The sequence below is a fragment of the Cydia splendana genome, chromosome 1, assembly GCF_910591565.1.
Source record: "Cydia splendana chromosome 1, ilCydSple1.2, whole genome shotgun sequence".
NCBI classification, from domain to species: domain Eukaryota; kingdom Metazoa; phylum Arthropoda; class Insecta; order Lepidoptera; family Tortricidae; genus Cydia; species Cydia splendana.
The window spans coordinates 27,672,439-27,686,340 of NC_085960.1; the positions used below are offsets into that span (position 1 = coordinate 27,672,439).

The 13,902-nt window shown below is 37.1% G+C and overlaps 2 protein-coding genes and 2 long non-coding RNA genes across 4 annotated transcripts in view; 2 read left to right on the forward strand and 2 right to left on the reverse strand.

Annotated features, from left to right (window-relative positions):
* Positions 1-13,902, reverse strand: part of LOC134798037 (uncharacterized) — a 189,855-nt gene that overhangs the window by 117,318 nt on the left and 58,635 nt on the right. The gene's annotated exons all lie outside the window — the stretch shown is intronic.
* LOC134802743 (WW domain-binding protein 4) lies at positions 1,969-5,649 on the forward strand. The gene is made up of 7 exons (XM_063775461.1): positions 1,969-2,077; positions 2,160-2,232; positions 2,590-2,781; positions 3,450-3,588; positions 4,062-4,161; positions 4,449-4,616; positions 5,399-5,649. Coding segments are annotated over exons 1-7 (873 nt in total). The 5' UTR covers positions 1,969-2,075; the 3' UTR covers positions 5,598-5,649.
* LOC134802922 (uncharacterized) lies at positions 6,614-9,999 on the forward strand. The gene is made up of 2 exons (XR_010145911.1): positions 6,614-7,082; positions 8,890-9,999. It is a non-coding gene; the product is annotated as an uncharacterized LOC134802922 (long non-coding RNA).
* Positions 12,209-13,902, reverse strand: part of LOC134802817 (diencephalon/mesencephalon homeobox protein 1-A) — a 54,532-nt gene continuing 52,838 nt past the window's right edge. The window contains exon 3 of the mRNA XM_063775582.1: positions 12,209-12,950. Within this exon, the coding sequence (XP_063631652.1) occupies positions 12,735-12,950 (216 nt within the window). The 3' untranslated portion in view covers positions 12,209-12,734. The remainder of the gene's footprint in view (positions 12,951-13,902) is intronic.

Genomic DNA, 13,902 nt, shown 5'->3' on the forward strand with positions numbered 1-13,902 from the left:
AAACAATATTTTTTGATAAAGTTAACCGTTTTGGAAATAATAATTTAGAAAGAACAAAATACGGGTATTCCTACTAACTTTTGAACCATTGATCCAAAAAATATGAAAAAAATCATAAAATAGTGCTTAAAAAACTCATTCAAACAAAATTAAAACAAACTTGATAGGTTAAGCCGTTTATGAGTTATCGGTAAAAGTCTTCCCTTCTTATTTTACTTAAAAGCCTGGCAACCCTTATTTGTGACCGGATTTTCGCAGGCAACCCTATGCCACTGTATTCGCAATAAAATTACCAACATTTTGATGTATAATTCAAGCGTCAGACAGATGAGTGCAATTTTCGATAAAAACGCACCTGTTTAAACATGGCAACCACATAATAGTGACCGGAAAAAGATAGGCAACCTAGTTGATTTATGTTGTACAAGTTCTATACTTTCCATTGGAACTTATTTCGTTTGTCAGACAAATCGGTGAAATTTGAAGAAAAAAATTTTTTTTGAAAAATTTATTAAAAATAGCCTTGACCGGATTTCTTTAGGCAACCCTATTTTTTTATGTTCAGGAACATATTTTCTTTCATATTTTCATAGTTTTATCCGTCAGACAGATTGGTGAAGGTCCGATGTATGGGGGATCTCCTACTAGATTTGTCATACACACGGCCTCGGAGTAATTAACAATGGAGCCGCCATTAACAGGCGTTCCCCTCTGTCGAAAAAAGGCGGCCAATGGTCAACCACATGTCAACCATATGTATGGACTGACGTTTATCTGACATGACGTACCTATACATTTGATGTGCCCCTCCCCCGCAAAAAACGGCAGACTATTTTGTACCGAAAATTTTAGACATGGCGGCTCCATTGTTAATTACTCCGAGCACACGGCAGATAAAACTGGGCTATAACCGCGAAAATCAAAGTTCGCAAATTGCGGGGATTTTTCTCTATCACTCTAATTTCGCCTTCGTTGGAGTAAAAGAGAAAGATCCCGCAATTGTCGAATTTCGGTTTTCGCGGTAGCCGCTCTGCGCAGTTCGGACTGCACAGTTTAATCGTTACGATTTATCGTTACGTATGTAGCCGGCATTAGTTTCTTGTCTGTGGCACGGCATTCGAAAACCATTATATAGATGGTCAAGCAAATCTTGTCAGTAGAAAAAGGCGCGAAATTCATATTTTCTATGAGACGATATCCCTTCGCGCCTACATTTTTCAATTTTGCCGCCTTTTTCTACTGACAAGATCTGCTTGACCAAGTATATTTGTTTATTGTTTTTACCATCTCCAAATCAGTTCAAATAAGTAATATAAGACTAATATTATTAGATATACAACAATTTACAAGCTTTGCTTACAACCACAAAAAACCTATTATAAAAGTGTAAATAACATTATTTGCGGTATTTGACGTCTGTCACTCACAACAGCAATACTACGTAAAATGTTTTGCACATCGAAATCACAAAGGAAAACAACTGCACTGCAAACGTTTACGTTCTACGTCTTTTTTTTTTTAATTTTAGGGTTGGCCGGACACCACCGTTATGAATCGGTAGTCGTCTAAGTAAATCGATATGAATTTTTCATTTTTCTTTTAATAAAAACAAGGAAAAGGTGGATAATTAACTGTAAATATGGATATATTTATCGTCACTTAACAGACAACAAATTTGACACAGAAATAACATAAATAAACTTTAAAATAGATCCCCAGTTAGTTTCAATTTTGACAATGGGTGCGACCTACTCGGTCGGTGTATTAAATACACCGACCGACCGGTAGCTTGCGGGAAAACCATATAATTCTAGCTTTATTTAAATCTCAAATAAAAATTCATTATACGTCACAATTCGATACCTCAGTTTACGTGCCATCCAATCGTAATCGCTTGCTGTGATAATCGATTTGCGTTAGTTACATCTCTATATACGTCAGTCATAATGTGTCAAATACCGCAAATTGAAATAATGTTATTTACACTATAAACGTTTAATTTAATCCTGTAGTTACATTAATTAAAAATACTCAAGTTCAGTAATTGTTTGTGCTGTGAACTGTAAATAAGCAAAATGTACGTAGCCAAATGCTACTTATTCCTATATAAGTGTAGTATTTAATAATAAGTATATAACCTCTCCTTTTCGTCATTTCAGGACAGAATACTGGAAATCCCAAGCTCGCAAATATTGTGAATTTTGTAAATGTTGGTTTGCTGACAATAAAGTTGTAAGTAATACTTAAAGTTCAAACTAAACAAATCTCCCATTGATCTGTCCGTATGGACCGTAAAACGCTTAGCTTATCTACTGCGGTTATCCCATTTTTGCAAATTTGTTTACATATAATATTAACAGGTAACCACAGCTTAATCATTATAATAAAAACATGTTGTTTAAGAAATTACAGTAGTTAAGAGTTATTTATACAGCATGCCTATACCTATACTCTGTCAAGCCATTGCCGTCAGTAGAAAAGAGCGGCATTTATAAAAAATGTAGGGTTATCGTCCAATAGAAAATTTGAATATCGCGCCTTTTTCTACTGACAAACTTGTATATTTACTTTTATGTGTATTTTTTTCAGTCAATTTCTTTTCATGAAGGAGGGAAACGTCACAAAGAAAATGTGCAAAAACACATATCCCAGATCACAAAGAAAAGCACTAAAGAATTTAAACAAAAAGAGAAGATTGATGATGACTTGAAAAAGATGGAGGCAGCTGCCATGGCTGCCTACTTGAAAGATGTACAAAATAATGCGGACCTCACCTCACAGGTACAATTTTGGAAGTGTACATTCAAAGAATTAATATTTATGTACCAAACGCCTTATCAATATTGAAGCCGCTATATATCTCATATGATTGTCACTGTGAGATATGAAATGGTACAGAAATAAATGACTTGACCATGTAGATGTAGTGTAGGGATGGGGCCGCTCGGTCGGAAGCAGACAGGCTGGATATCATATGCCGCATTCATTCAGCCCAATTCCCTGAAATGACTTGACCTAGGCTAAAAGTATGAAAACATATTAGTTTTTTTACCACTGGCCTATTGTGACCTTTTAAAACTACTATAGTTAATAAATTCATTAGACAACCATAGCCTTTAGTGTGCGAGATGGAGAATACTAGAATATAATTGCCAACATATTAGAGATTAAGTAATCCAATAGTAATAGGTACATTGTCCATCATTGAGCACCCAAACCTAATAAATGATTAAGTGCACAAAAAATTACCTGATAACCCCTATGCCTACCCTACACCTACCTTTCTTAAAATTCTTGACTTCTACCAGTACTACTTTCTGATTTATTATCAAGAATATTCCTGTTTTAAATGTTCTCTATATGCAGTCAGATATTCAACATGTGAGATATTGTTTTTTTTTTTTATTTTAATTGTGCTTATATTGGGTAAATTTAGTCTTATATTTCAGAGTATCAACAACATGTTGGGTGGAAGCAGCTCCTCAGACAAAAATGAACCAGTGGAGGTTCCACAAGCTCGGCCCGCTCCAGTTTGGCATGAGGTCAAAGCTGATGATGGTTCATACTTCTGGAACACAGAAACCAATGGTAAATATACATACACGCTCACTAACATAGCTATAATAGTAAATTCAAACATCTAGGTATTCGTGGCAAGAGAAGGCAAGATAAACTTGCAAGTTGAGATATTACTTAACCACCTTGTAAACAATTCTAAATAATCATAAAAATAATATATCAAATTGTCAGAGAATCATTTGCACCAAGAAATTCATGGAAGCAAAATGAGGTCCTACTTGCTTCCTAGTTACACCTACATGCCAGGTTAGATACCCTCAGCCCCCAAATCCTTTGACCTTATCTGCGAAATGTACAGCAAGATGCAAAATTGCATGGCCACATTATCAACGAATTCATTGAATTAATGCTAAAATTTAATTAAAGCAATCATAGTATAGTTGGTAACTTGGTAGGAAAGAACATTTTGACATTAAACAGCATAATATTATTCAACTAACGCAAATGGTACTAAATGTTTCTATAAGTATTATATTTTTCAGAAACTACATGGGATCCCCCAGACCATTATTTATCACTTGCTGATCAGGAAAAAGAGAAACTGAAAGAAGAGGAAGCAAAGAAGATTAAGAAAAAGCAAAAGTAAGATTAATGGGCTTTATTCTATTACTGGAAATATGTAGTTCTTATACTAAAATCCTCGGAATTTTTGTTTAAGATAGTCAATTTACAATAGCCCCAAGTGCCCCAAAAGAGGCACATGACTACAAACATGACTTACTACTACAAACATGACTTTCTTTACTACATAGAAAGTTTGCTCTTCTTTTGGTTTTTGTTTGTTTTTTTTTTTTGCTTATAAGTAGCGCTCAGAAATATACCAAAGCATTTTTCAAATAAATGATGCATACACTCCTTTATTTTTCCAGAGAACAGAAACATAAAGAGGCTGTAGGGGAAGCGAAGGCGCACCTCGCCCGCGAGAGCATGCGAGCGCTGGCCGTGAAGAAGGAGCCCGCGCCGGCGCCGGCCGCGCACTTCGGGCCCCAGCCCCGCGCCGCCAACCCTTACGGCACGTGGAAGGCCGTTCAAAACAAGTGAGTGCAGTTGCACTTAGTTAAGAGCCCATCAACGTGCACACTAGCGCCACTGCTAAATAATCGTGATTATTTAAATTTAACGAAATATATTTAATAAAAAAGGGGGCCGCTACGTACTGTATTTTGTATTTAAGTACCTTTTGAATACATCAGACTAGTTTTTATGTTGCTGGATTCGTCAATCTATGCGTCCAAAGTTAAAACGGCCGTTTTTTGTTTTGAGTTCATAGATCGACGAATCCGGCAATATAAAAACTAGTCTGATGTATTCAAAAGGTACTTAAATACAAAATACAGTACGTAGCGGCCCCCTTTTTTAACACATTCAACACCAAGAACCCGACTGTCGGGTACACTGTTCGTAGCGACTACGCGCTACATACGACGAAACCGTGGCTACGCGCTACGAGCGTAACCCGTAGCACTTAGTGGTATTGAATGTGTTAAATATCTTGTAATGTAATGTTTTCATCTACCCTCAACTGGCTTAAGGAGCCATTTGAGGGTAGATTTTGTTAACTTTTTTTTATTTTATTTTTTCTCTAGTTTTATCTGCAGTCAGTAAGACTATAAGCAGATTGGTTGAGTGCTTTATATGATGACGAGCGAGTCCTCCAGCGAGGACTTCTTCTACTTTCATTTAAATACCTAAAGATACAGACTATAGGGAGTACGTCAATTCTTGAAATTAGTTCCCATGAGCCGTGATAAAAAGCCGGGGCAACTCGATGACATATCTTGTGATGAAGCCAAGAAAGTGATCTCATGAATGTTTTCAGACCAGTGGAGCAAATCGACCTGCAGCTGCCGAAGCCCGACAAGGAAGTGCTGCCGCCGCCCGTCATCATGGAGCCCGAGGCCCGCGCCACGTTCGGCGAGCGCCGCGTCGACTCGCTCGGCGACGGCCCCGTCCAGTTTAAGAAGAGGAAACTCAACAACCCCAAACGCAATATGCGGCAGAAGCTGGATGATGATTGATCATTGATAGTAATTATGCTTTAAGTATTAATATAATTATGTTTTTATCAAATATTATTTTATTACTCTCGATAAATACGTGTTAATCGTCCTAGAAGAAGTACTCCCGCCCGTAATCATAGAGCGCGAGGGCCCCGCTGCTGATAGAACAACTTATAAGTAATTTGATATTTTCCCTAGATGTAATCAAGGGCATCCCCACTAGTTAACACCAACTTGTAGATAAAAAAATTCTCACCTGTTTTCTGTGGTAACAACCAACAAAAAGATGAGGTGAAGTGGTAAAAAGTGATAAAATGTTCTCTATATTGTTACCATTGATAACAACTTGGTGGTAACTAGTGGGAATAACCCGTGTAAATAACCATTTTAGTAGGTAATATCACTAGTTAAAGTTCCTAACTAATGGTAATGACATTCACTATATGTATATTTCCAATTAAAACATTACAAATCAGCCGGGCATATTTCGCTTTATGCGTAGATACCTACAATTTTAGTTTATTTGTCACTTGGGTGTCCCCAGATCCGCATACTTACAATATTTCGATACGAGCTCGACCCACAGAATAAGAAATAAGTAAGATACGAATATATTATCGTATTTGAGATGCGTTACGCATTCACAATTGGCTATGACGCGTGTTTGTAGGTAAATACGATATTTCTAGATTTATATGTATGTAAAAAAAATAGATTCAGATCACGAGTTTTCAGACAAATATCATTTGTCAACAAGTAGATCTAAATAGATTTAAAGGCGAAAATTACATATTTTTGCCAAAATTAATTTAAATTTTTAATAGGTATAGGTACGGTCAGCCAAGAAAGTGGTCTACCACTTTTCGACTCTATCAATCAGATGATAGAGTCGAAAAGTGGTAGACCACTTTCTTGGCTGACTGTACCTACCACTTGGCTCGGTGGACTAATAAGAACTTCAGCTCCGCTTGTACCGGTCGTTTAACGGTTAGGTAGGTACGTATAAAGTAAATAAGTAGACACGATTCTCAAACTGGACCCTATAAAAACATCGTTATAAATGTAACATCTCATCACAAAGGAGCCTACGGCCACGTCTCAATGATCACGATGGATCAATTATATGGATACTATATATTTTTTTGCGTCGATTAATGCGTGTCGAATGTGCGCTGATCTATTGTCACCGCGATCCGGGTCCGATATGGAGATGATGGTACTGATGCTTCGAAGCGCTTATCACGTTTGATATAAAGCGTATTATCGCTCGTTTGTTTGTATGGTTTGGTTATAGCTTAATGTGACATTGTGTGCGTTTAAGTCCGGTACCATTGAACGGAGGACGCGGGCATTAGTGGTCCGCGCACGAAGGGACCCCGGCCGCGTATATAAGGATACGGCGGGAGGATCTGACACATATCAAGCAGCAATCCCGTCTAGTGCTGACTAGAGCAGGCTTTGGTGGCTTTTTTTAAACCACACGAAACAACGATGATGAAATTGGTGAGCAATTTTTTAATTTACTTAAATAATTATAATTACTAAAATCATTAATTTAACCTCGTAAGACCCAAGCCAATAGGTATTTGCGCTTTTGAATTTGGAACTTTCTTTTATTTCTATAAGAGTTCATAACTCGAATTTAATTTGTACTTGTACAAGTACGCGGGCACTTATGAGGCTAAATAGGTAATTTCATAAGTTAATTTTACTTCAACTAAAAAAGAAAAAGAAGAGTCGTAGAATGTATGGGCTCCCCTACATTTCACGACTCTTCTCTTACCGCACATGCTCTAGTCCTAAATGATAAATCCATTTTTAGTGTTCGGTACAAAACTTTGTTCACGGAACACTTATGGGATCACTTCGGTCTTGTTTTTTATTTGATGTAGGTATACATAAACATTAAACATATTATGTGTAGGTACCTACTTGACTTTATTGTATGTACCTTTGTTGGATGCCAATAACTTAAAAATAATATTTTTTTACTACGTCCAAAATGTAAAACGGTTGTTCATGTTATGTTTAGGTTTGTTTAGGCGTTTAGGTTACATAACAGCCTGAAATAGTTTCCAGTCCACCTTAATATTATGAATGAGGGTGAGCGGGTACCAAAGAGCGCATAAAATTACCATTTCATTACAAGTACCGTAAGCAGTTGCTTTTCATTCATTTACCAGCTTGTATAAATTAGGTTTGAATAATAGATAATAAGTATAACATTTATAACTTTCGCGTTTTGAACACATCTGACATTTATAGACGGGTCTATCGCGATTTTTTTTAAACGTGTATAAATAAAGGTAATATAATAAATTAGCGATAGACCCGTCTGTAAATATGAGATAATAAGTACTTAGAATGAGTATTTCCGTAGTTTTGATGATAGATGCAGGTCCAGGACTAGATGTTATCTTGTCAGAGATTTACGCGCTTCTCCCCCTTATTCATAAACGCTGTACTTGGCTGTACCTATAAGCCTCAATTGAATTTATATTTTATGTTTTAGCCCTTTTTTAGGGTTCCGTACCTACACGGGACCCTATTACTAAGACTCCGCTGTCCGTCTGTCTGTCACCAGGCTGTATCTCATGAACCGTGATAGCTAGGCAACAAATACTAAAAACAGAATAAAATAAATATTTAAATGGGGCTCCCATACAACAAACGTGATTTTTTTGCCGTTTTTAATGGTACGGAACCCTACGTGCACGAGGCCGACTCGCACTTGGCCGATTTTTTTATAAATACATATTAAATCAAAATTACAGATTATTAAGATTAAGACAAACGATTATTAAAATTGAGACTTGCAGCGCGTTTATTAATAACGGGGTAAATCTTTTCTTTGTTATGCCCTAAAGGTTTATTTTTTGGATAAAAAATATCCTCGGTCTATTTCTGTACCTATTCAAGCATTTTAATACGAAATTTCATCCACCTTTAAATCAGTTAGGGTAAATACACATACATAAGACATAAAATTTCATTTTTCATAAAATAATTTTCATATTTGTTCAATCGATTCGGGCTATCTAGAGATTCTAGAGGTAAGTATGTCATTTTCATTCCCACTAACCGATTTTTTCTTTAAAATATAGTAGTAATAGCTAATAGATTAAACGTTACAATAGCATTTTACATATCAAATTTCATTCATATCGCTTAGGTAGGGTTGCTATGAAAATATAACAAACTAAACATATAGGCAGGCAAGACAAGGTTCCATTTATAGTTTGATTACTTTTAGTATTTAATAGTTAGGTACTTACCTATAAATTAATATCATATGTATTTTGTTGAGCAGATGGCATTGGTTGTGTGCCTTCTGGCGGCGCTGGCGCTGAGCCCTGCAGAGGCAAAGCCCCAGGTGCTGGTCGACTACGGGTACTCCGGCTACTACGCACCCGCCTACGTCTCCCCCTACAGCGCTGTCGCCTACTCCTACCCTTACGCCTACACCTACTCTTACCCCTACGCGTACTACTAGACCGAGTAATTTGAGTGGACTTCGTCGGACAAAGGGGTTGTGAGTTATCGTTATTTTACTATTCGAATACAATTAAAAATAAATCGTACGATAGCTACCAAAACATCCGTAGTGAAGTAGGCATAATCGACAGTTAACAGGCTCGACAGTTTATCCAGTTAGGGCTTGAGCACAAATCACGCGAGGTTCGATAGGGGGAGGGGGGTCACGATAGATCACGTTGGGGGAGGGAGGGTATAAGGAAACCTCACGTGTAGTTTTCTACAGTGAACGAAACTAAGAAAAAAAAACCTTAATGAGTAGATACTTTTTCTCGGTTTCGTTAAACATAAATGTTCGCTCTGCTCTTCAAAATAGCGAGTCTATTTAACGAAAATAGAAAAATAAACAAGATTTTCTTTAAACAATACTATTTAACTTAAAATGATATCGAATGAAAAAATAAAAATAAAATACACGTGATGTTGTGTGGGGGGAGGGGGGTAGCCAAAAACCTCACCAAATATCACCAAGGGGGAGGGGGGCTCAAAAAGTAGCCAAAAACACCTCGCGTGATTTGTGCACAACCCCTTACGCATAAACAAATTTGTGTTACGAAGACACTGTATATCCAACTAACCTGTGATGTACTTACTTACCTAATAATTTTATTTTAAATGTATAATTAATGTACCTATACCTATTTTTTTTTTTTTCGGTCTAGGCCTCACAACCGATGTACAATTTTGTTAGCATCAGCCCTAGGTCACAATTTAAGAGTTCTTAGTGGTTGTATTTTTTACAAAACAGTATTTTACTTTCAATTGCGAATTGTTGTTACCTACCAAGATATTGAGTCTAGTTCTTAATGAAACATCGGCCTTGACTGATTAATTATTTCTCTGTAATGGGTTAAATGATTGCTAATAAATTGTTATCAAATTATTACATTTTGTTTTAATTACTACCTGTAGGTACTACCTAAGCCGGGTTACAAAATAAAACTAGGATTTTACGATAAATTTTGTAATAGGTAATAAACTAATAATTACATATTTATTTTATTATGATCTCAATTTAAATTGACGCGCCTATTAGGTAGTTAGAGTTAGATCAAGAAAAGTCTGCAGCGATTTTAATAGCCCACGCAGTGCAGTGTTCAAACAAACTTCAAACTTCTATGAAATTATGACGTTTGAATAACACTTGCACAGTCTGGGCTATCAGAATCGCTGCCAACTTAGCCTGGTCTAACTCTATTTAGGCTATTGGGTGAAGGCGTAACAAACCGGACCTCTTGCCTAATAAAACGGTACTTAATTATGTTATTACTTATTACATATTTTATTCACAAATACTTGCATAAGAATATTATGAAGTTGTAAATGAATTACGAGCGGATGATGTCTTAATAAAACTAGTTACTTACTCTGTAAGTACATCATAAGCAGAGTACCTGTTTGGCATGCATACTTGTTACGTGAGATGACAGCCCCATGACCGCATGGCATGGTGTTGAGTGGTGACGCAATGTTTACGTCGCAGGCCTTCTGGTTTTCCTCCTTATCAGTATGCAAACAGGAGCCTTTTATTATACTCTAATACATACCTAATTTATTATGTCCATTGCACATCAACATTAGGTACATACCTACTTAATTGAAATGATCGTTGATGTCTTCTATGGGCAAATTGTGTGCCAGCGCGAGCTGCGCGTTACGAGCGTAGTCGATAACACGTGTTTTCCGCTTTGTAGTGAGAAGCTCCTACGGACAGAGAACCCACATATACCCTGTATCTTTAGGTACTTACCTAAATAAAAGTAAACAAATAATTTGTAAATTTTCGTGTAGTCAAAACATTTATTGATTAACCAACCTGGATCTGCCACTGAACGACCTGACTTTAACCTACATTATTTGATCCAAAGAGTATTAAATCACTACGTATTTGATCATGTAATGTTTTCATCTACCCTCAACTGGCTTAAGAAGCCATTTGAGGGTAGATATTGTTTACTCTTTTTTAAATACCTAAAGATACAGACCATAGCTGGTCGCTGGCATTATCATATATAAACATTGAAACTATCAATATACCTACTGCCAAAGCGCGAAAATCTCTGTCCGAAGTACTTATTTGTTGTTAAAATCTCTGAAATAGGTACCTACCGTAAAATGTACCCACTTTGCTCCCCACTTGGTTAATTGTGCTCCAGCAGTTTTCATGTAGTTAAGTATGAAAACTTACAACATGATAGTATGGGACAACTTTAGATCGGCATATTTCACGGTAGGTGAATAGGTATGTGTTAAGTAATTGGTTGTCGAAGTTGTCGTATTAAAAAGAAATAAATACACCGACACTGCTGGATATTAGTGAAAGTTTATTACAGACAAATATTTTATGTTCTATCCCGTACTATGGTTTAGTACCTGTTGGTAAATAAGTAGGTAAACATCATGACAAGCCACTAGCCATTTTTAAAATCCAAATCCGTATACGAGATTTAACAAGAAAGTAGAAAATGTGCCACCTAGTAATTATGACCAACTGTACAAAATAAAACACATCTCATCTGGGGGCCTAGCTAGGTTGACAATCGTTTGCGCCGTAGCGAACGAAACGCTAATGTGTCTCTATCACTCTCCCATATTATTGCGATAGAAAGAGAGCCGTTTCGTTCGCTACGGCGCAAACGATTATCAATATCCTCTTGGCTAGGCCCCCGGGTCTGATTGATACGGTGATAATGTTAATGTCGTAATGCTGTATGTACACAATAGACAATATAGACATTCTGAAGTTAAAAAATAATTTTAGTGTTTGCAATACCGAATTGATCCCATTAAAAAATAAAGTTAATAACATAGGGAAGTACCTAATGCTTATGTTACAGTATTTGGTCAAATTACTGGTTATAATGACTAAATAAGTAACTTTTGGTAATAATTTTCTCCATTGAACCATCCACCTGCCACAAATATGTTCTAAGAAAAAGTCCAGTTCGCATAGTTATTAATAGACCTAGGAGAATTTCTAGTAAAAACGAGTGCTTGACAGAATGACTGTACGTGGATGTATGTGGACGAAAACTTATCCTTTGTATTTTGTCATGTCCTTAGATACTCGTTCTTGATTATCCGTGTTACCTGAATGTTGTATTCAATGTTCTATATGAATAGAACATGTGATGTTGCTATTTATTACATCAATTATCTATTCGATTATTCTGTGGTTATCTAATTACATTTGCTTGTTATGGTACCTTAACGTCTAAAATATACAATATGACTACCTACTATTTTTCCACATAATAAATATTAGCACACAGTTGTCAAGTGCTCGAACTATAAATAATGACCTAATTCTATAGTTACTAGTTGTTAAATCTGTTGCATTTAATTAAATTGGCGTCTGTTGCTCTTGTGAAAGGACACAGCGCAGCGTTGCACCGGTTTCACAAGAAACACAAGTTGCGAAGAGTCGCCCAGTGTCAACATCTCTAAATATTGCATCAAGTTCTTCTGCGACACTTTACCGTTCCATTCGATTGCACGTATTGACAAAACAGCGTTCTCATCACTTGTTTGCTTAAATAGTTTTCACTGATCACTGAAACTGTACCCGTGTAATTGAGTTAAAAGTCGTTTAGCACGCAAGTGTCTGTTTTGGGGGTGTTCTCAAGCGACTTCGAGGTCGGAGTCGGAGTCGTCGGAGCAGCGCGGCGGCGGCGGCAGCGGCGCGCGCAGCGGCGAGTGCGCGAGCGCGGGCGGCGCGGGCGCAGGTGCTCGCGCGCCGAGTCTCCCGCACACGCGCTCCTCCTGCAGCTTGCGCAGACGCTCCTGCTCCTCGCGCTTCTGCTTCCGCCATTTCGCTCGACGGTTTTTGAACCACACCTGAAACAATCACTTCCGTAAATTCTTGATAAAGTCATATATGTACAGAAATCGTTGCATGCCAAAATAACGGGTTTTCGGAAAACTAAATTGAATGATAATAGCATAGCACAGATGTGATTGCCCCTGCACAACAAACAAAAACAAAAACAAATTAATTAATTACCTAAATAACTAAGTAAGTAGGTGTGTTACCTAATTCATCTGATTTGGGTTACCTATTTCAAAGTAAAACAGAAATATCCACTTAAGAAAAATCGACCGCGAGGCCTCCTGTACGCTAGGTCAGATTCGATCCAACTTTCAGGCTTTAGGTATGCCTCTTAACTTATTATAATGGGGTCCCAGAATTCTCGTACAGCTCGTATCGAAATCAAAGCCTCGTTCAAGCAGTCTATCAAGACAGCGACAACACACGACATGGAAAAATGCTTCTCGTAGCGGGGTCACATAAATCTGCTAACGATTCTATCGAAGTCATGGGATACCGGGTCATCTCAGGTCCGGTTCGATCACAAGTATCCACCAGAATTTGTAATTTAATCTATTGTAAACATAATTTAATATCTGTTATTATTAAAAATAGCACGTAATTTCATACGCTGACTTTAACATTATAATATTTTATCCTCATAACATATTTTATGAATGAAAACTCAATTTAAATATTTCTGTAGAGCTACCGTTCCGCATCTCAAAAGGTTTAGAAATTGATATTTACAAAGCATTCAAATTCAGAAGGCGATATCGTATTGTGATATTTGTAAGTGATGCATCAATAATCTCTGGTGTGTTATTTTCGGACAATCGTCCGGCCCAATTTTGTGAACTGACCGGGTTCATGAGGTTTGAAAAAAAATGTGTTCATGTATTGTAATGATCATTGATGTTGGTTCTCAGTAGGCTTTGTGTCGCTTGGGTGAGCGCTTCCACTCGAGTGGAGGCCTACAAC

Coding starts and splice junctions, on each gene's coding strand:
- LOC134802743 (XM_063775461.1), top strand. Junction 2,782..3,449: donor ATGCGGACCTCACCTCACAG/GTACAATTTTGG, acceptor CTTATATTTCAG/AGTATCAACAACATGTTGGG. Junction 4,617..5,398: donor TGGAAGGCCGTTCAAAACAA/GTGAGTGCAGTT, acceptor GAATGTTTTCAG/ACCAGTGGAGCAAATCGACC.